Here is a 23,251-nt window from a genome sequence, read left to right as displayed (position 1 = left end):
GGAGACAGAATCTCACACTATCGCCTGGGCTGGATTGCAATAGTACAATCTCGGCTCACTGCAACCTCCGCCTCCCGGGTTCAAGTGATTATCCTGCCTCAGCCTCCCGAGTAGCTGGGATTACAGGTGCCCACCACCACGCCCGGCTAATTTTTTTGTATTTTTAGTATAGACGGGGTTTCACTATGTTTGTCAGGGTGGTCTTGAACTCCTGACCTCGTGATCTGCCCGCCTCAGCCTCCCGAAGTGCTGAGATTAGAGGTGTGAGCCACTGCGCCCAGCCAGACATGACCCTGTCTCTAGAAAACAAAACAAAACTCTACCCCAGTGAGCAGCTTTTCCCATTGCTACATCCCTTCTACATCTTCTCTCCTCCCTCCCTCTGCCAGTGACAAACCACCCCAGTTCACTCAGAAAAATGACAGAACCTGAAGTGAGGGTATCTAAGTGGAAAAACTGGTAAAATTTGAAGGAGGTCTAAACTTTAGTTCATAGTATTGTACCATTGTTAATTTCTTGGTTTTCCTAATTGTACTATGGTTACATAAGATAATACCTTTAGGGAATCTGGGTGAAGGGTACACAGGGCCACACTGGAAGAATTGTCTTGGGCCACACATAAAATACACTAACACTAATGATAGCTGATGAGCTTAAAAAAAAAAAACACAGCCGGTGTGGTGGCTCACACCTGTAATCCCAGAAATTTGGGAGACCAAGGCGGGTGGATCACTTGAGGCCAGGAGTTCGAGACCAGCCTGGCCAACATGGTGAAACCCCATTTCTACCAAAAGTACAAGAAAAATTAGCCGGTCATGGTGGTGTATATCTGTAATTCCAGCCACTCAGGAGACAGAGGTAGAAGAATCGCTTGAACCCAGGAGGCGGAGGTTGCAGTGAACCAAGATAGCAACACTGCACTCCAGCCTGGGCGACAGAGCAAGACTCTGTCTCAAAAAAAAAAAATCTTATGTTTAAGAAAGTTTACAAATCTGTGTTGGGCCACATTCAGAGCCATCCTGAGCCACATGCAAGTCATGGGTTGTGCTACATAATCTATTGACTTGTATATCTGTTTGCTTTTCCAACTAAGACATCACCTCCATAAGGAGGTGCTCTGTTTACTGTCACGTCTCTACCATCTACAACACATCCTGGCACGTAGTAGGTCTTCAATAAACAGTCACTGAATGACTGAGTTCTAGGTGTCTATTTCTTTTTTCCCAGTCAAGACAAGGGACATCTCTGATTATCATCTTTGCATTCTAGCACAAGGCCTGGTACAGAGTAAAAGTTCAATAAAGTGCCAAGCAAATGAGTAACAATGACAACAGTTAACATTTATTGCCCATTCCAGATGCTTAGTATCAATTTGCTCTTCTGAACACCCACCCCAGAAAAATAGGTACCACCTGACAGTTGAGGAAACTGAGTTACAGAGAGGTTAACTTACCCAGGATCACATAAGAAGTTGGTGGGGGAGTAAGATTTCAAAGCTAGGCAGTCTAGCCCTAGAAAACATACTGCTTAACTACTGCCTTCTACTGCTCCCTGGCTCACACGTATTAAGATATGAACATATGCTGAAGATTTTAGGGCTTTAAAATAAATAAATTAAAAAAAAGTTATAGAGTGAGTGACTTTCAGACATTTTTGTCTGGCACTTACAAAAAGAAATACATTTTTGGGGCCAGGCATATGGCTCACACCTGTAATCCCAGCACTTTGGGAGGCTGAGGTGGGAGAATCCCTTAAGCCCAGGAGTTCAAGACCAGCCTGGGCAACATAGACCCTATCTCTACAAAATACTTAAGAATTAAAAAAAAAAAAAAAAAAAAAACACATTTTTGAAGAACCACAAGTACACATGAGTGTGCACATGTGTATGAAACAAGTTTCACGAAACAGACGAACTTGTACCATATATACTTGTACCATGGTATAAATACTATGTGGATGTGATCTGGTGCTTTCTGTTCTACTTCATGTTTCAAAATGCTGGCTGCAACCCACAAATTGAAATTCATAATTATTAATGGGTCACAACCCATTGTAGGAAAACACTGCATTACTTCATTAACTGCTCACAATCACCGGGTGAAATAAGTCTTTTACTACGAGGAAAGGCCCAAGGAGGTGAAGTCAGCACAGCCAGTAACATGCACACATGGGCTGTGACCCCAGAGTCTATGTTTCTAATCACCGTGCAGTGCCACTTCCTGGGGAGAGTGAGCGAGCAGGGAGCAAGGTGAAGAGGCCAGAAGATCAGAGCTCAGGGCAGGGGCGGAAGGGCTCACCTGTTGTGTGATGTGCCACGGCCTTTGCCAACATGGTCTTCCCGCAGCCAGGTGGGCCATACATGAGGACGCCTCTGGGGGGATCGATGCCGATCTGAAACCCAGAGGAAGGAAGAGAAGTGGGAGTCAGGGGTTCCACCTCCAACCCCAGACCCAATGGGGCCTCTCCTTTCCCTGCCACCTGCACCACCTCACCTGCTTGTAGAGCTCGAAATGCGTGAGTGGGAGCTCCACAGCCTCCCGCACCTCCTGCTTCTGAATGTCCATACCTCCAATGTCCGCGTACATCACATCTGGCTTCTGGTCTGGTGGGAGAGCAGAGCTGGGGCTCCTGGCTGGGTCCAAGGTCCCCATAGGGTCCTCCCAGCTGCAGGCTCCCCCTTTACCTGAGGTGAGCATCATGATGCTGCTGTCGGCTTCGGGGGGCAGTACGTCCACCAGTGCATTGCTGTGTTTGTGGAGGGCCACTGAGGCGTTGGGCTTGAGCAGCTCCCGATCGATGGTGCTCAGGATGCGCACATAATAGTTGGAGCCTGTGAGAAGGGAGGGAGGAAAACAAGAAGTGTCAGCCTGGAAACTGCCCCTTCCCCCTTCCTTCCTCCTCATCTCACAGTCGCACCCTCCACGCTGCCAACATCTCTGGCTCAGACCCTGAGGGGCCCCCTCTCGGCCTCCAGCCTTCCCTCCTGCTGTCCGTCCCCAACATTCACACGAACTCCTTATCTACTGCCCTGATTCTCCCTTGAGCTCCAACCTTGGCTGTCCAGCAGGCCTCCCCCTGCATCTCATACTAGTGAGGCACACTTCTCTTTCCAGGCTCAGTCTCTCTCCTGACTGTCAGACCTGGCTGACCAGCAGCCTCCTGGACACCTCCCATGATGCTCTGGACTGCCCTCCCTGTGTTCCCACAAACCTGCTCCTCTACCCATGGTGCCATCTCATGGAAAGCTGCACTATCCCAACTCCCAACATAGAGACCTCATCCTGGATACCACTCTCCCCTCACTTTCTCATAGCCCCCCAGTCCAATTCCAGGCACAATCGCACACCTTTCTCCACAACCTTTACAAGAACATGGCTTGGTCCAGAGGAGCAGAGCCCAGAAACGGGAAAAAACAGGTAAGTGCCAGTAACAATGACTATCAAGAGGGCAAGGCCTAGACCTATATAAACAGCAGCAGCTACAATATACTCTGATAGGGACTCTGAGTCCCTATCAGAGCCCAGTCTTTTTTTTTTTTTTTTTTTTTTTTTTAAGACAGAGTGTTGCTCTGTCGCCCAGGCTGGAATATGGTGTCGCAATCTTGGCTCACTGCAACCTCCACCTCCTGGGTTCAACAGAGTCCCATGCCTCAACCACCCAAGTAGCTGGGATTGCAGGCGTGCACCACCACACCTGGCTAAATTTTATATTTTCAGTAGAGACGGGGTTTCTCCATGTTGCCCAGGCTGTTCTTAAACTTCTGGCCTCAAGTGATCTGCCCACCTGATCAAAGTATTGGGATTATACGTGTGAGGCACCATGCCTGGCCTCAGAGCCCAATCTCTTAACACTCCTACTCATCGTTGCAAACTGCAGGCCCCAAACCAGTAGTAGTTGTGAAATCAGTTTGGAAGTTCATGACCAGAACTGTGTTTAAAGCAAAACAGACTAGAATAGGATAGAAAACATCAGCAAATACCACACATAGTAAGGCTAAATATTTCATGGTGAGACTTATGTTTTATACATCTATCTAAAAAGTAAGAGACAGAGACAGATATTCACAATGTAAAATATATTTCTGGCCGGGCACAGTTGGGCTCACACCTGTAATCCCAGCACTTTCGGAGGGCGAGGTGGGTAGATCACCTGAGGTCAGGAGTTCGAGACCAGACTGGCCAACGTGGTAAAACCCTGTCTCTACTAATAATACAAAAAGTAGCCAGGCGTGGTGGTCCATGCCTGTAATCCCAGCTACTTGGGAGGCTGAGACAGGAGAATCACGTGAACCTGGGAGGCAGAGGTTGCAGTGAGCCGAGATCGTGCCACTGCACTCTCAGCCTGGACGACAAGAGCAAAACTCTCTCCAAAAAAAAAAAAAAAAAAAAAATATATATATATATATATATATATATGTATGTATATGTATTTCTACCTTTCGATCAGTCAAAATACTCTGAAGAACACTGCACTGCACTGCCCTGCCTTGTTTGCTGCTTCCTAGCACATGGTAGGAAATAGTGAAGTGGACAAATGAATGAATTAGATGCCCTTAGCTACCCACACACCTGTGGTAGAGCCAACAATAGCTGTATTCTGATCCACAGCCTCCAGAAATTGTCCGATGACCAGCGGGATGCTTTGGATTCGCTTCACCTCCTCCTGGGCATGGAGGAATTCCTTTTTCAGGTTCTTTTGCTCATCTTTGATGTATTCCTCCTGCACCTCCAGGAACTCCAGCTCTTGCTGCAGCTTCTGTGAGCAGAGAGGGGACAGAAGGGGATGGCTCCAGCCCTTGCTGATCCAGAGAGTGGTGGAAAATGGGGAGAGTATAAGATGCCAGGTCCTGTGCAAGGTCTGGGTTGGGGGTTGAATGTACCTTGTAGCGGCTGTACAGGTCCTCCAGGTCCTCAGGCTCAGGGCCCAGGAAGGACAGGCCGGTCTGGGGCCGGGACACGGACAGCGCTGGGATCTCATCCTAGACCAAAAGGGACAACTTACGTTGGAAGACGGTCCTCTCATGAAAGCATCTCAACTTCACTAACGTTTGTTCCCCTCCCCACGTCACCCTGATGTCACTTAGCCCCTAACAGACCCCTGATATCATAAGACCCTCTAAATAGATCCTGTTTTTGGCCTCCTAAACAAGCTCCTTATGTCAACTTGCCCCCAAACAGTTCTTATGTTATCATATATCACTCATAACATGTCCCCAGTGTCACACAACCCCCAACTAGGATCTAAATGTTACATCAACTCCATATCAGACCCAAATGCCACCCGATCCCGCTCAAGAGGTTCCTAATGTCACATGGCTCTCCTAGATAAGCTGTTAAAGTGACTGCGCCTTCAAAGAATCCCAACATTCCCCAGTTTCCCCTCAAAGATCCCTTATGTCACAGTCTCCTAACTCACCTTAGACCTAAACATCACTCAGCCAAGCCACAGATAATACTTAACTACCCGCCCCATTACCCCCATCAGCAAAGCCCTGAACATCAGTCAGCCCCGCAGCCTAGTCCCGGGGATCACTCGGCCGCACAGCTGGATCCCATACATCACTCACCGCCTGACCCAATCCCAACGCCAGGCCACCGACTTAACTAAGCACTACCGGCCAGGGTTCGAAATCAATCCGTCCCAAAGACCCACTAACGTCACTCACTCCCCTAGACCCGCTTTCTGAGCCTTACCTCCCACCATCACTCGGCCACCCAGACAAGCCTTCGAACGGCACAAAGCTCTCCACCGAGGCCTCAGAAATCACCCCAACCCGGGCCGGGGTCCCGGAAGCCATTCATCTCCCCACTCAGGTCTGGCTTCACCCTCTCCCCGCGAGCCCAGCACGGACTAAAAAGCTCAAGTCCCCACTGTACCTGAGCCTTCTCCACCAAGATGCCTATCTCCTCCATAGTGACCAAGCCGGCCTCTGTGTGGCCTGGGATGATCTGTCACCGCTTCCGCTGACGACAACGGAAGTCCCTGGCTGAGGAGGCTTCTGGGAAGCGTAGTTTAAGTTACCGCTAAGAGTGGCTGGAAGGGCAGGATAGGATGAAGGGCTCATCTGGGCTCCGCCCTCAACATAAGCTCGTGCGCTGTCCGTACCCGCAGGCTTGGGGGCGGGACCGGAGCTGTGCGCGTGCGCAGTATCACGCGACAGCGCCATCTTGCCCTGCAGTGAAGGGCTGGGGGTTTACCCCAGGAGGTGGCGCAAGGCCGTTGCTCTTTCAACGGAGTAAGTTCGCAGAGCTCTGGCACGGACAGTCTGGCGGCCAACTGCTCTTAGCTTTCATTTAGTGTCTGGGCTGGAGGGGCCTTGAGCTGGGCTCCACAGAAGGGATCGTATGGGCGGGTAGGGTCTCCTTGTGGGGCTGATCCCAAGATTGTGCCCCGCGCGGGCGTAGGAAGGTCTGAGCTGCCCCTGAAGGTGACCTTTCGTACCGGGCTTTACCCCCAGGAGTGAGGAGCCCCGAGCCCGCAGTGAGCAACCAGTCAAGTAGAACCCACGCGTCTGGGCTGGGGAAAATGAGGCAGCCAGTGCCCAGAAATTGGGTTGCACAGGAGATCCATAGGCCTTAATTCTGTATCCCAGGTTTCCGCCTTACAAACCTATGCCAGGTCCTGTGCTTAAGCTTTACAGGCATCATCGTAGCAGGTATTATGTTTCCTCATTTATAGAGAAGGAAACAAGCCCAGAGCCACGAAGCCACCAGCCGTAGTCACAACGTGCCGAAAGGACAAAGCACAGATTGGGACCCAGGTCTGTCTGACCCCAAAGCCTGTATTCCAGGCCCCAGGGATACACTGCTACCCTTCACACCAGCTACAGTTTTTGTTAAATAAACCTTTTATTGAAGTTAAAGAGAAGAGCACAAATCATTACAGCTCGACGAAATTACACAAAGTGAACACACCCTTACAACCTGAATTCAGATCGCAAAACCAAACAGTAGAAGCCCCATGTGCTCCCCTTTCCTCCATCCCTTCTTCCCTCCTCCTCCCCCACCCCCCCACCCCTGCCTCAAGGGGGCGTCTCACTCTGTTGCCCAGGCTAATGTTTGTATTTTTAGTAGAAACAGAATTTCACCATGTTGGCCAGGCCGTTCACAAACTCCTGACCTCAAGTGATCTGCCTCCCAAAGTGCTGGGATTACAGGCGTGAACCAGTGAGCCACCACACCCAGCCTCCTGGATCCTTTCTAAAGGTTATCATTCATCTACTCATATTTTTTTTATTTTTATTTTTATTTTAAGAGATACAGTCTCTCTGTCGCCCAGGCTGGAGTGCAGTGGCACGATCATAGCTCACTAGAGTCTCCAACTCCTGGCCTCAAGCGATCCTCTCTCCTCAGCCTTCAAAAGTACTGGGATTACAGGCATGACCCACCCCACATAGCCTTTAAATATATATATACACAAACATATATATACACACACATATATATACACACACACACACACACACACATATATATAATCTTTTGAAACAGGTTCTTGCTCTGTCGCCCAGGCTGGAGTGCAGTGGTGAGACCACTGCTCACTCCAGGCTCAACCTCCCAGACTCAAGCGATCCTATAGCCTCAGCCTCCCAAGCACCTGAGACTACAGGCATGTGCCACCATGCCTTGCTAATTTTAAAATGTTTTTTATAAGGCTAGGGTTTCCCTATGTTGCCCAGGCTGGTCACGAACTCCTGGGCTCAGATGATCCTCCCACTTCAGTCTTCCAAAGTGCTGGGGTTACAGACATGAGCCACTGTCTGGCTGGACTCACCCTGAGTTACAACAAGTAAGTTACTTTTATTTGTTTTGAATTCTCTTTCTCTCTAGACCAGTACTCTGTGTACTGTGTTTGGCTTCTTTTAATGTTATTTTTGTGAGATTCATACATATTATGTGTAGAAATAGTTCTTTTTTTTTTTTTTTTTTTTGATACGGAGTCTCACGCTGTTGCCCAGGCTGGAGTGCAGTGGCGCGATCTCGGCTCACTGCAAGCTCCGCCTCCCGGGTTCCCGCCATTCTCCTGCCTCAGCCTCCTGAGTAGCTGGGACTACAGGCGCCCGCCACCGCGCCCGGCTAATTTTTTTTTTTTTTTTGTATTTTTAGTAGAGACGGGGTTTCACTGTGGTCTCGATCTCCTGACCTTGTGATCCGCCCGCCTCGGCCTCCCAAAGTGCTGGGATTACAGGCTTGAGCCACCGCGCCCGGCCAGAAATAGTTCTTTCATTTTCATTCTGGATGGTTTCCATTTTGTGACTATGCCCTATACCTCAGACGGGATATTTTCCAGTTTAGGGCTGTTATAGTGCTATTGTTACCGGGGTCCTTGTTCTTAGAGCTCCCAAGATGGTGGCGGGCCACTTTCAAGATGGCGGCAGGCCTCTTGTTCTCTGACCTGGGGTTCTTGGCCTCACAGATTCCAAGGAATGGAATCTTGGGCCATGTGTTGAGTGTTATAGCTCTATTCAGCTCAATTAGGATGAGCCGTGGGCACTTAGCCCGCACAGGAACAATGGCAAGCCTCTAGCCCAATTGGGAGCGGCAATGGGTGCTGCCTCGCTGGATCGGAAGTGGAGTGGACACCCGGATCCGGAGGGGTGGAAGTCAGCAGCAGGTCTCCCAGGGCAGCAGACAGCAGCGGTGGACCGCGAGTGAAAGCTCAGCTCAAGCCGTAACAAATACGGAGCAGGAGGAGTGTGCAGTTGCAAGATTTAAGAGTGAAAACAGCCGGGCGCGGTGGCTCGCGCCTGTAATCTCAGCACTGTGGGAGGCTGAGGCGGGCGGATCATGAGGTCAGGAGATGGAGACCATCCTGGCTAACATGGTGAAACCCCGTCTCTACTAAAAATACAAAAAATTAGCCGAGCGTGGTGGAGGGTGCCTGTAGTCACAGCTACTCGGGAGGCTGAGGCAGGAGAATGGCGTGAACCCAGGAGGTGGAGCTTGCAGTGAGCTGAGATCGTGCCACTGCACTCCAGCCTGAGTGACAGAGCAAGACGCCATCTCAAAAAAAAAAAAAAAAAAAAAAAAAAAAGTGAAAACAGAGCTCCCATAAAATGGGAGGGGACCCAAAGGGGGTTGCCCTTGCCAGCGCCAATGCCTGGGTTTGTATCCCGATCATTGTCCCTCCCCCTGTGCTCTCAGGTATTAGATGACTGGCTATTTCTTTACCTTTTGTTTTTGCCTGGTTAGCATTTTAGTGAGCTCTCTTTACTTACTACCTGATTGGTCGGGTGTGAGCTAAGTTGCAAGCCCCTTGTTTAAAGGTGGATGCGGTCACCTTCCCAGCTAGGCTTAGGGATTCTTAGTCTGCCAAGGAAATCCAGGTAGTCCTGTCTCTCACTGTGAATATTCTAGTATATTTCTTTGGGCAAACTGATGTATTCATTTCTTCTGAAAATGGATCCCCCCACCACCCCCCGAAAAAACAAAATAGACCCACGTGTTGAATTGCTGATCATAGAGCAGGTATGTGTTTAGCTTTAGTAGACACTGTCACACTGTATTAACTTACACTCCCACCATTTGTGTGTATACTTTTGATATTCTGTGTGTTTGAACATTGTTTTCTATTTGATGGTTGGATCATAGGTTGCCACACGAGACATCACTTGTGCATTTACTTTTGGCTGGGAAAGTTCCAAACCATGATCTCATAACAGCCCTCAGAGGCAGGTTTGCTTTTCCTCTTTTTACAAATGAAACTGAGGTGCTGACAGGGGAAAGCCACTTCCATTAAGTTACAAAGAGAATTGGTGGCTCCTGCTCAGTAGAGATCACTGAGTAGGGAAGATCACTCTGCTGGGAGAACCCAGAGATTCATTACATCTGTCTCCTGCCTTTCTTAAGGTCTTAGTGTCTGTGTTTCCACAAAAAAAAGAGGAAAACGACAATGACAATAAATCTTTCTTTTTCCCTCTGCATGAGCAACTCTTAATTCTGTATTTTTTTTTTCTTTTTTCTTTTTCTTCTTCTTCTTTTTTTTTTTTTTTGAGACAGAGCCTTGCTCTGGCGCCCAGGCTGGAGTGCAGTGGCACAATCTCGGCTCACTGCAACCTCCACCTCCTGGTTCAAGTGATTATCCTGCCTCAGCCTCCCAAGTAGCTGGGATTACAGGTGCCTGCCACCATGCCCAGCTAATTCTTGAATTTATCTTTTCCAAAATACAGTGATTCAGACCAGGTGTGGTGGCGCACGCCTGTAATCCTAGCCCTTTAGGAAGCTGAGGCAAGTGGATCACCTGCAGTCAGGAGTTCGAGACCAGCCTGGCCAACGTGGTGAAACCCCATGGGGGCTGGTCTGAAACTCCAGGCCTCAAGTGATCTGCCTGCCTCAGCCTCCCAAAGTACTGGGATTACAGGCATGAGCCACTACACCTGGACTTTTTTTTTTTTATTTCTAAGAAAAGAGATTTTTTTTTTTTTTTTAAGATGGGAGTCTCACTCTGTCTCTGGGCTGGAGTGCAATGGCGCCAGTAACCTCTGCCTCCCGGGTTCCAGCGATTCTCCTGCCTCAGCCTCCCGAGTAGCTGGGATTACAGGCACGTGCCACCACACCCGGCTAATTTTTTGTACTTTTTAGTAGAGACTAGGATGGTCTTGATCTCCTGACCTCGTGATCTCCCCACCTGAGCCTCCCAAAGTGCTGGGATTACAGGTGTAAGCCAGTGCACCCGGCCCTGTTAATCTAATTTTCTATCTGGACACCAATACCACGTTGTCTTTATTACCGTAGCTTTATAATAAGTCTTAAAGTTAGGTAGTGGAAATCCTCCAATTTTATTCTTCTTTTTCAAAATTATTTTGACTATTCTAGGTACTTAACATTTCCATAAGAATTTTGGAATTAACTTTACAATGTTTACTGAAAAAAAAAAAAAAAAAAAGCCTGACACGATTATATTTAGGAACACATTAGATCTACAGATTAATTTGGGGAAATTGATACTTTAACAGCATTAAATCTTCTAATCCATGAACCTGGTATATCTTCCAATTTACTTAGTCATTCCTTAACTTCTATCAGCAATGTTTTTTAGTTTTCAGTGTATAGGTCTTATACATCTTTTGTCAGATTATCCCTATGTATTTCATATTTTATGATATTATAAATGTTACTAAAATTTTTTAAATTTCTAATTTTTGTTTACTTATACTTAAAAATACGATTGACTTTTGCGTATTATTCTGTGATCTTGTAAAAATCATTTATTAGTTTTAGGATTTTCTGTAGATTTCCTGAACTTTTTTTTTGTGACAACCATGCTATTAGTGAATAAAGACAGTTTTATTTTTCTTCCTTTTCAATTGACATGACTTTTGTTTCCTTTTCCTGCCTATTACATTGGCCAGGACTTTCAGTTACAATATTGACTGGGAGTGGTGAATGCAAACATTCTTTTCTTTGTTCTCAATCTTTGGTGGAAAGCATTTAGACTTCTAACATTAAATGTCTTTCAAAATGCCCTTTTAGCAGGTTAAGGAAGTTTCTTTCTATTCTTAGTTTGCTGAGTTGTTGTTTTTTTTTTTAACCCTGAATGGATGTTCACTTTTTTATTTTTTTTTAAATGAGCCCTTGCTCTGTCACCTAGGATGGAGTGCAGTGGTGCAATCCTGGCTCACTGCAACCTTCGCCTCCTGGGTTCAAGCGATTCTCCTGCCTCAGCCTCTTGAGTAGCTGGGATTATAGGTGCCTCCTACCACACTTGGCTAGTTTTGTATTTTTATTAGAGACAGGGTTTCACCATGTTGGCCAGGCTGGTCTCAAACTCCTGACCTCAGGTGATCTGCCTGCCTCAGCTTCCCAAAGTGCTGGGATTACAGGTGTGTGCCACCATGACCTGCCAGATGTTCACTTTTGTCAAGAAAATTTTGAACAGACATTGTATTCCCAGGATAAACCCTACTTGGCCATGATGAATTGTCCTTTTTATATTGCTAGATTCAACTTGATAATATGAGGGATACTGATTTATAGTGCTCTTTCATTGTAATGTCTTTGGCTTCTGGTATCAAGGTAATGCTAGCCTCATAAGACAAATTGGAAAGTATTTCTCCTTATATTTTCTGAAAGAGAATTTTTTAGAATCCATGTTATTTATTTCAATAATACTTGATAACATTCTTCAATAAAACTATCTGGGCCTGGAGATTTTCGGGGGAAGATATTTAACTATAAATTTAATTTATTTAATAGTTGTAAGACCTCTTTATCTTGTTCATCTTTCAAGGAACTGATCTGTTACATGTAAGTTGTAAAATTTATACAGATACTGTAGTGATATATCTTCTGTCATTGCCAATATAGGTAATTTTTATCTTCTCTGTTTTTTTCTTGTTTAGTCTGGTTAGAGGTTTATCAGTTATATTGACCTTTCATAAGGACAGCTTCTGGTTTCACTGATTTTTCCTGTTTTTTTTTTTTTTGTTTGCTTGTTTTTTTCTGTTTTTAATTTCATTGATTTCTGCTCTGTATTTTTTTTTTTCCTTCAGTGCTTTGGATTTCATTTACTTTCTTTTTCTACAATGTTAATGTGGAGGGTTAGATTTGAGATTTTCTTTCATGACATATGTGTTTGCTAATATAAATTTACCCCCTAAAAACTGCCTTAATTGCTTACATACATTTTGTTATATTTTATTTTCATTAAGTGAAAAATAATTTCTATTTCTTCTTAATACTTCTTCTTTGACTCGTGGATTATTTAGAAGTGAGTGATTAATTTCCAAATATTTGGGCCTTTTTCCTAGACATCTTTCTGTTATTGATTTCTACTTTAATTCTATTATAATCAGAGAAGAGTAGCATTGTTTTGCATTTTTGCAAATCTCTTTAATGTCCAGCTTGAAGGAAAATGACTGGATCTTTTTTTTTTTTTTTTTGGAGACGGAGTCTCGCTCTGTCGCCCAGGCTGGAGTGCTATGGCCGGATCTCAGCTCACTGCAAGCTCCGCCTCCCGGGTCTACGCCATTCTCCTGCCTCAGCCCCCCGAGTAGCTGGGACTACAGGCGCCCGCCACCTCGCCCGGCTAGTTTTTTGTATTTTTTAGTAGAGATGGGGTTTCACCGTGTTAGCCAGGATGGTCTTGATCTCCTGACCTCGTGATCCGCCCGTCTCGTCCTCCCAAAGTGCTGGGATTACAGGCTTGAGCCACCGCGCCCGGCCCAAAATGACTGGATCTTAATGTCTGCTTTTTCTTTCTGCTTTTTTTTTTTTTTTTTTTTTGAGACAGTCTCATTCTGTTGCCCAGGCTGGAGTGCATTGGCGCGATCTTGGCTTGCTGCAACCTCTGCCTCCCGGGTTCAAGTGATTCTCCTGCCTCAGTCTCCCGAGTAGCTGGGATTACAGGCGCGAGCCACTGCACCCGGCTAGTGTTTTGTATTTTAGTGGAGACGGGGTTTCGCCATCTTGGCCGGGCTGGTCTCAAACTCCTGACTTCAGGCAATCCTCCTGCCTCGGCCTCCCAAAGAGCTAGGATTACAGGCATGAGCCACCGCGCCCGGCCATTGTCTGCTTTTGCATTCAATGTGCTGTGATAGTTTGTTTCGGTTAACGTATATCCAAAAAATGTAGCCACACACATATAAGTAGTAGTAATATGGAAGTATATTTAATCTGCCACCATGAGCTTGACAACTTCCCAAATACTTATTGCCTTTCAGATCAGAATGATGTGGATATCTATGACTATAATTTTTCAGTATAACAAACGTTTCAACATTTGGAAAGCTGTATAACTCACTGCACCAATATTTTCCAAATTCCTGTTGCATGATGCTATAAAACTATGAATGGGTAAAAGATCCATGCAAAGTGCAATATAGGCCAAGGGATTTTACTGTAATAGCATGGAAATAATTCACTGATATGGTTTCAGACGCCATGTTGCAACGAACTTTTAAGAAACTTCCACTTGTAGAGTTTTGGTGTAATATTAAAACAGGAAGATTCCATTAATCTGATGACTATTAGCTAGATTGATTTGGGGCAAGGGCCAGTAGTCTTACTTACCATCGTTTTTGCACTATCAGTGCAAATATTAAGAGTAAAATTTTGAATAACATCTTAGTATTATTATAAAAATAGTTTTGACCTCAGGGACCCTCTGAAGGGATCAGGCAGGGACATGCAGGGGTCTGCAGTCCCACTTTGAAAACTTCTCTACTAAGGAAAAAGAGAAAAATCCAGTGTTTTCCTGCAGGAATTAGAAAGGTAGAGCATTGATCCAACCAGGAGGTTAGAGCCAAGGTGAGACCTGAAGGACAAGTAGTAGTTAGCTAAGAAAGGTAAGGAGAGCCAGATGCAGTGGCTCATGGCTGTAATACGAGCACTTTGGGAGGCCAAGGTGAGCAGATCACGAGGTCAGGAGATTGAGACCATCCTGGCCAGCATGGTGAAACCCCGTCTCTACTAAAAATTCAAAAAATTAGCTGGGCGTGCTGGCGCACACCTGTAGTCCCAGCTACACAGGAGGCTGAAGCAGGAGAATTGCTTGAACCTGGGAGACAGAGGTTGCAGTGAGCTGAGATTGCACCACTGTACTCCAGCCTGGGTGATAGAGTGAGACTCCATCTCAAAAAAAAAAAAAAAAAAAAAAGGAAGAAAAGGGAGGAGAAAGACATTCCAGGCTTTAAAAAAGCAACGCAAGTGGGAGTTTGTGTGGGAGACATGTAGGGTGAGAACAGGAGTTTTAGGTTGAGATAGGAGAGGAAGGCTTGAATTATAGAAAGTCTTGAAGGAGCTTACGATTTATCCTGAGGGCAAGGGACAACCCATGAAGGGTTTTAAGGGGCAGGGATGCGGGAATGACTTAACAAGATTTGTGTTTGTTTAGAATGATCATGCTTACTGTGCTGTAAATAGGGACTCAAAAGGATAAGACTGAGCAAGAAACCCAGAAAGCTGTTGGAAGAATGCAGTTGAGAGGTGGTTGCCAGAATCACTTGTAAAATGGTTGTGGATTTAGAAATAATTAGATTGATTTGAAAGATATGAAGAACATATAAGCAATGAGATCAAGAGAGTAATTAGAGCCGGGTGCAGTGGCTCACGCCTATAATCCCTGCACTTTGGGAGGCCGAGGCAGGCGGATCACTTGAGGTCGGGAGTTCGAGACCAGCCTGACCAACATGGAGAAACACCGTCTCTACTAAAAATACAAAATTAACTGGGCATGGCGGTGAATGCCTGTAATCCCAGCTACTCTGGAGGCTGAGGCAGGAGAATCACTTGAACTCGGGAGGCAGAGGTTGTGGTGAGCCGAGATCTTTCCATTACACTCCAGCCTGGGCAACAAGAACAAAACTCTGTCTCAAAAAAAAAAAAAAAAAAAAAAAAAAAAGGGATTATTAGAAAGAGGGGTGAAAGGAGAAAAGAGGAACCCAGGATGACAGTCCTAGCTTGGACTGCTGGATGATGGCATAGTGTTTGACTAGAAGACATAGGAGGAGGGGCATATTGGAAGGAGAGTGACAAGGTTAAGTTACGGTACCTGTGGGACATTCTAGTGGAAATTTTCCCTAGTCAAATGGGTACATGGGACTGGAGGTGACATACTTTCTGATTCCATTTGGATGACATTCTTGAAAACACAAGATTAGGGGAACAGAGAAGAAGTCAGTGGTTTCCAGGGGTTGTGGGGGAGGGATACTACAAAAGGATAGCATGAGAGAAGTTTTGGGGTGATGAAACTGTATCTCTGCTGTGGAGGTGGTTACACAAGTCTATACATATCAATTTTACTTTTTTTTTTTTTTTTTTTTGAGACAGGATGTCACTCTGTTGCCCAGGCTGGTGTGCAATGGCACAATCTCAGCTCACTGCAACCTCCACCTCACCGGCTCAAGTGATCCTCCCACCTCAGTCTCCCAAGTAGCTGGAACTACAGGTGCGCACCACCATGCCTAGTTGATTTTTTGTAGAGATGGGGTTTCACCATGTTGCCTCGGCTGGTCTCGAACTCCTGGACTCAAGTAATTCTCCTGCCTCAGCCTCCCAAAGTGCTGGAATTATAGGCATGAGCCACCACACATGGCCTATTTTGCTTTTTTTTTTTAAGATAAACATGTGAATCTTTTAATAGATTCTGCTTTTCTATTATTCACAAAGGTAAACATGAACATATATATACATAGAAGGGCAATGGTTTTGGATAGGAGACTCACATAATAAAAATATCAATTCTCTCCAAAAGTTAGTTTAAAAATATAATGCAGTCCCTCCAAAAATATCAGGTTTTTATCTAGAATTAGAGAAATTATTATAAAACTTGTTTAGAAGAATGAGAAAAGCAAGAACAGCTAAGAAAACTCTGAAAAAGAACAGAGTAGGGAGGCACCACTGACCTGAGTACATATATATATATCTCACCAGGCTGGAGTGCAGTGGTGCAATCTCGGCTCACTGCAACCTCTGCCTCCCGGGTTCAAGTAATTCTCCTGCCTCAGCCTCCTCAGTTTTTCAGAACTTTCTTAGCTGTTCTTTTTTTTTTTTTTTTTTTGAGACAGAGTCTCGCTCTGTCTCCCAGGCTGGAGCGCAGTGGCCGGATCTCAGCTCACTGCAAGCTCCGCCTCCCGGGTTCCTGCCATTCTCCTGCCTCAGTCTCCCGAGTAGCTGGGATTACAGGCGCCGCCACCTCGCCCGGCTAGTTTTTTGTATTTTTTTAGTAGAGACGGGGTTTCACCGTGTCAGCCAGGATGGTCTCGATCTCCTGACCTCGTGATCCGCCCGCCTCGGCCTCCCAAAGTGCTGGGATTACAGGCTTGAGCCACCGCGCCCGGCTCTTAGCTGTTCTTGTTTTTTGTAATCCTGAGTAGCTGGGATTACAGACATGCGCCACCACGCCCAAGTAATTTTTGTATTTTTAGCAGAGACAGGGTTTCACCATGTTGGCCAGGCTGGTCTTGAACTCCTGACCTCGTGATCCATCTCAGCCTGCCAAAATGCTGGGATTATAGGCATGAGCCACCGCGTGTGGCCGACCTGACTAGATATTAAAACAGAAAACCTCTAATGAAAACAGTGTGGTATTAGCACACGAATGGGTAGGCCAAAGGAACAGAATAGAGACTTCAGAGCAGACCCAAATGCATATAGATATTTAGTATATGATAAAGGTTGCATCTCAAATCATTGGTGACAAGAAAGACTTTTTAATAAGTGATACTGGAGTAAGCTGACAACTCTATGGAAGAATATAAAATTAAACCCATTCTTCAGACCACACAGCAGGACAAATGTAAAAAGGTCGGAGATCTACATTTTAAAACATGAAACCATGTAACTACTAAATGTGAATGAATTTATTCATTTATGTTTTCAGTTGAGACCTGTCTCAACTGGCTCTGCCGTCCAGGCTGGAGTGCAGTGGCATGATCTCCGCTCACAGCAACCTCTGCCTCTTTGGTTCAAGCAGTTCTCCTACCTGAGCCTCCTGAATAGCTAGGACTACAGGCACACACCACCACACCTGCCTAATTTTTGTAATTCTTTGGTAGAGATAGGGCTTCCCCATTTTACCCAGGCTAGTCTTGAACTCCTGGGCTCAAGCGATTCTCCTGCCTTGGCCTCCCAAAGTGCTGGGATTACAGGCGTGAGCCACTGTGCCCAGCCGATGAATTTCTTTATAACCTGGCAGTGGTCAAATTTTTTTGCTACCTGATTCAAATTACAGAAGCAATAAAAGAGAGGACTGATACATTTGACTACATAATAATTAAAATTTTATGCTTGACAAAAATACAATGAACAAGGTAAGAAAACGAACAGAATTCATAGAAAATGCAAACCCTTATATGAACAAATAATTGATCTCATTTATAATACTACAAATGCAAAATAAAACTGTATTGAGATACCATTTGTCACCTATCAGATTGATAACATACTCTGTTGCCACGGTTGTGGGAAAACTGGCACTCTCACACTGCTAGTGGGAATGAAAAATAGTACATGCCTGCCAAGCGCGGTGGCTTATGGGCCGGGTGTGGTGGCTCATGGGCCGGGCGCGGTGGCTCATGCCTGTAATCCCAGCGCTTTGGGAGGCTGAGGTGGGCGGATCGCCTGAGGGTGGGAGTTTGAAACCATCCTGACCAGCGTGGAGAAACTCCATCTCTACTAAAAATGCAAAATTAGCTGGGAGTGATGGCACATGCATGTAATCTCAGCTACTCGGGAGGCTGAGGCATGAGAATCGCTTGAACTTGGGAGGCAGAGGTTGCAGTGAGCTGAGATCGTGCCATTGTACTCCAGCCTGGGCGACAAGAGTGAAACTCCATCTAAAAAAAAAAAAAAAAAAAAGTCAAGTAAGAAAAGTAAAATAAAGAACAGTGTGAGCTGGGCACAGTGGCTCATGCCTGTGATCTCAATACTTTGGGAGGCTGAGGTGGGAGGATCACCTGAGGTCAGGAGTTCAAGACCAGCCTGGCCAACATGGCGAAACCCATTTCTACTAAAAAATACAAAAATTAGCCGGGCGTGGTGGCACACACCTGTAATCCCAGCTACTTGAGTGGCTGAAGCAGGAGAATCGCTTGAACCTGGGAGGTGGAGGTTACAGTGAGCTGAGATCGATGACACTGTACTCCAGCCTGGGTGGCTGAGTGAGACTTCGTCTCAAAAAAACAAAACAAAACAAAAAGAAGAAAACACAGTGTGAATAATATGCTATAATATGCTACCTTTTGCAAGAGAAGGAAAGGGAAATGCACAGACACGCACACTTGTATATGTATGTCTTTGCATATATTTTCAAAAAGAAATGATGGAAAGTTGAATGAAAACCTCATAAAAATGGTTACTCCCAGGAGAAGGGAGGAAATGTGGAGAGGACAGGGATGTCAGCTAAAGCTCTGTGAAGATAACTTATTGTCAAGTTTTGACTTTGGAACTGTGCAAATGTTTTACAAAATTAAAAATATTGAACAAAGGCAGTTCCTCCCCTAGTACTCAAATTATGGTCTCTAAATTCAATTTGGGGCCAGGCATGTGGCTCACACTTATAATCCCAGCACTTTGAGGGTCCAAGGCAGGAGGATCACTTGAGCCCAGGAGTTTGAGAGCAGCCTGGGTAACATAGGGAGACCTTGTCTCTATAAACAATTTAAAAATTAGCTGGGTGTAGTGATGCACGTCTGTAGTCTCAGCTACTTGGGAGGCTGAGGCAGGAGGATCTCTTGAGCCCAGGAGGTCAAGGCTGCAGTGAACCATGATCATGCCACTGCACTCCAGCCTGGGCAACAGAACAGGACTTTGTCTCAAAATGAATAAATAAATACAATTTGGTAATCATAGGAATTGTGGCTCTTTTAGAAATGGATGATTCTAGATCTGGGTAGGAAATATACCATAAACCGAGACAGCTCCCATTGGTCTAAGGTTTGACCACTTCAAATGGTTAAAAATCCATGCATTCATAAGGATTTTACATACACTCACACACATGCACGCACGCACACACACATTTTGATTACCTTTAGAGAGAACATACTAAAACTGAAAATTGAAGCATTTAAGTTGCTTTTTCTGTATTAACTACAATTTAGGGTAACCAGAGAATTAATGAGGGGATGCTTCTTTGTATAATTGCATTATAGTTAATAAATGAAGATAAAATAATACATTAAAAATCTCCATTTTGCAAAACCGTAGTGAAATAATAGAACTAGGCAGGTTTCCAGATTTAGCCAATAAATGGCATGGGACATATTTATACTGAAAATTAATTGTTACCTGAAATTCAAATTAAACTGGAGGTCTTGTATCTTAGTTAGCAACTCTATATCAAGGTAATGATCAACAGTGGATATTAACATCATTGAGACAGATGCAGAAACATCATTTGATAAAGTTAAACATCTATTTATGATTAAACAATTAAAAGTAGAAGGAAACATTTAATACAATATACTTTCAAAAATGCTATGGTAAGCATCATACTTAATAGCAAAATACTGAAAACAAGCTGGGTGTGGTGGCTGATGCCTGTAATCCCAGCATTTTGGGAGGCCGAGGGAGGCAGATCACTTGAGCCCAGGAGTTCGAGACCAGCCTGAGCAAAAACCCCATCTTTACAAAAAAAATACAAATCAGATGGGCATGGTGGCATGTACCTGTAGTCCCTGCTACTTAGGAGGCTAAGATGGAAGGATTGCTTGAGCCCAGGAGGCAATGGTTGCAGTGAGCTGAGATTGTGCCACTGAACTCCAGCCTGCGTGACAGAGTGAGACTCCCTCTCAAACAACAACAAAAACCAATTGAAAGTATTTTCTTTGTGATCAAAAGCAAGACTAGGATGCCCCCATCGTATCTTTTATTCAATTATCTATTGGAAAGCCTAAAGAAATGTTATAAAGATGAGAATGGAAGGAATTAAACTAATTCATAAGCAATATGATTGTGTGTGTAGAGAACCCAAAAGAATCTACAAATACATTGTTTAAATAATAAATCATTTTATTGATTGACTCCCGGTTTTGTGACAGGCAAGCTGGCTGACTTCCTGTTTTGATGTGGTTCAGAGCCAAAGAAGAAAAACCCCTTACTCAAGCTGTAGCTTACCTAATCTCCAGCCAATCAGCATCAAAGGCCCAAGAAGCTATTAACCACAAGTTCCTGCTTTAGGGGGCTAGGGACTTCACCAAGGACCCACAAGTACAGCTAGGTTTGTTTCAACTTTTCCTTATTTTAATGCTAAAAATCATGCCCAGAGATGATTTAAAATGCTAATGTTACATATAATGTGTGAAAAAGCATGTTGAACCACTGTGCAGGCACCAAAGAAATCCCTCCTAAACATTCGATGACAGGCACATCACAGCAGCTAGGCCCCTATAAGACAGATCAACCTGCTCCCTTTGGGGTGTAGCCCACCCTTTTCTTTTTGCAGTGCTGACCTCTCTTGTGCACAAGCTAAAATAAACATTCTCTTTTTCTTTTTCTTTTTTGTTTCTTTTTCTTTCTTTCTTTCTTTCTTTCTTTTTTTTTTTTTTTTTGAAGTGACGTCTTGTTCTGTTGCCCAGGCTGGAGTACAATGGCGCAATCTCAGCTCACTGCAACCTCCGCCTTCCAGGTTCAAGCAATTCTCCTGCCTCAGCCTCCCAAGTAGCTGGGATTACAGGTGTGCACCACCACACCCAGCTGGTTTTTTGTATTTTTAGTAGAAATGGGTTTTCACCATGTTGTCCAGGCTAGTCTTGAACTCCTGGGCTCAAGCAATCCACCTGCCTCGGCCTCCCAAATTGCTGGGATTACAAGGGTGAGCCACCACATCCAGCAATCTCACTTGATTTCTATCATGAGAAATTAGAAGAACCAAGGATGATTGTAACATCTGGTACCCCAGATGGGACCCTCATTTTAGGTCCCCACAGGACTTAGCAAGACTTCCTGGAGGACAGAGGCAACTGACTAGGTGGTAACAAAGGTGGTCACTCTGGACCATTGCTTTGGTGTTGGTGCTTTGGAGAGTAAAGTCTGGACCCTAGGTGAGTCTAGTCTTCTCTCTCTCTTTCTCACCAGATGCCCAGTAAATGACATGTCCAGGATTATATCTGTTCATCTCTGCGTATTTCTTACCCTTTCCAAGATTTGAACCTTTCACCAGGAGTACAACAATGAGTTAGAACTATTAGAACTACTAGAACATCTTGTCAAGTCAAAGGAAAGGTTAGACTGAACTTAATACATTAATCAGTAAACCTATCTGGAGTGTTCAAGAACTGACCAAACCAATCCTTGCCTTGACTTATGTCTGACGTTGATAAGGGCCTCTTTCTTTCTTTTGTCTCTCCTTCTCTCCCTCATTTTTGGAAGTTTGGGTGGGAAGTTGGGGGTGATTCCAGTTAGCCCTTCTGGGAAACTTGTGTGGGCAGTTGGAGTGATTCTGGCTGATCCTTCTGAAATTGGTCTAGGGAATAGCCTGTGGGCTAGGTACCAGCCGGCAATCTGGAATTCTCTTTTGTTTCAAATACTGAAACCACTCAGTATTTTCTGTGACTCTTTTCTTCTTTGTGGAGCCTGGATGTTTATAATCTGTTTTGTCAATTGTCTGAATGGAAATGTGTTCTTGTTTCTGGCCCTTGTTGCATGGGTGAAGCCACCCTCCAGGATTCTTGGAAGGAAGCCTTACTCATTAGGCCAGATGAAATTTTTCCTCTGTTTGTCTAGTACATCATCTCGTTTCTTATTAGAGTCCATGTTAATAAATGTGGCTGTAGAGTAAGTTCTACTTGGAGCTGATGTAAAATCTACTGCTTGCTAGACTTTGTGGGTTGAAGCTGGCAAATCCAAGAGCTAAAGGCTGTCAAGCCCCCTGGTTCTGCTCTCCTCCCTCTGTCCTCCTTGGCTTGCTTAGTTCTTGCCAGGGATTTGAAGGTCTGGGCTGAATCAGACCAGGATGTGTGCTGAGATTGTGAAGATTGTCAGAGTCAGAGGCTGCATCCCTCACCAGGCCTCTTGATTACAGGACACCAGCTCTACCATGGGAAACACTACAGATGTCCCAAAAGATTCCCTCCTTGGATGTGTCCTCAGTAATTGGGACCAGTTTAAATGAGATATTACAAAGAAAAAGAAGCTCGTGTTCCTCTGTGATGTTGCTTGACCTCAGTATCCCCTGGGATACCAAGAGAAATGGCTTGAGAATGGGGTCCTTCAGTTACAACACCATTTTCCAATTGGATATATACTGTAAAATATTCTTTTTTTTTTTTTTTTTTTTTTTTGAGACGGAGTCTCGCTCTGCCGCCCAGGCTGGAGTGCAGTGGCCAGATCTCAGCTCACTGCAAGCTCCCCCTCCCGGGTTTACGCCATTCTCCTGCCTCAGCCTCCCGAGTAGCTGGGACTACAGGCACCCGCCATCTCGCCCGGCTAGTTTTTTGTATTTTTTTAGTAGAGACGGGTTTTCACGGGGTTAGCCAGGATGGTCTCGATCTCCTGACCTTGTGATCCGCCCGTCTCGGCCTCCCAAAGTGCTGGGAGTACAGGCTTGAGCCACCGCGCCCGGCCTACTGTAAAATATTCTAATAAATAGCTTGAGATTCCATACATGCAGGCCTTCAGGAAATTATATTAGGATCTCAAACTCTAGGACTCGTGCCAGGTTTATATGGCACCTCTCAAGCAACAGCTGAGAGATGAGCCGAGTCCTGTCTCAGATTTTAACCCCTAAGGCTCAGTTCTCTCACTATTTTTCTAAGGGCAGGGTGGAAAGCAGGCCCCTCTGCTACTGTGGATCCTTTCTCCTTCTGTCTGGA

At 45.2% G+C, this 23,251-nt stretch overlaps 1 protein-coding gene across 2 annotated transcripts in view; it reads right to left on the bottom strand.

Annotated features, from left to right (window-relative positions):
* The window catches only part of PSMC4 (proteasome 26S subunit, ATPase 4), a 227,474-nt gene that overhangs the window by 3,638 nt on the left and 200,585 nt on the right, over positions 1 to 23,251 (bottom strand). The window contains exons 2-7 of one of the 2 annotated variants that reach the window (XM_050769207.1): positions 5,877 to 5,933; positions 4,880 to 4,978; positions 4,569 to 4,755; positions 2,684 to 2,830; positions 2,493 to 2,602; positions 2,298 to 2,391 (exon numbers count right to left, since the gene is read on the bottom strand). In XM_050769207.1, coding sequence (XP_050625164.1) covers positions 2,298 to 2,391; positions 2,493 to 2,602; positions 2,684 to 2,830; positions 4,569 to 4,755; positions 4,880 to 4,978; positions 5,877 to 5,912 — 673 coding nt within the window. In that variant the 5' untranslated portion in view covers positions 5,913 to 5,933. Of the gene's footprint in view, positions 1 to 2,297; positions 2,392 to 2,492; positions 2,603 to 2,683; positions 2,831 to 4,568; positions 4,756 to 4,879; positions 4,979 to 5,876; positions 6,106 to 23,251 lie in introns of those variants that run through there. The other variant, XM_050769206.1, reaches the window with a different exon arrangement.

The sequence above is a fragment of the Macaca thibetana genome, chromosome 19, assembly GCF_024542745.1.
Source record: "Macaca thibetana thibetana isolate TM-01 chromosome 19, ASM2454274v1, whole genome shotgun sequence".
Taxonomy (NCBI): domain Eukaryota; kingdom Metazoa; phylum Chordata; class Mammalia; order Primates; family Cercopithecidae; genus Macaca; species Macaca thibetana.
Note: the sequence above shows the minus strand (reverse complement) of the source record. Positions and strands in the feature narration are given on the sequence as shown.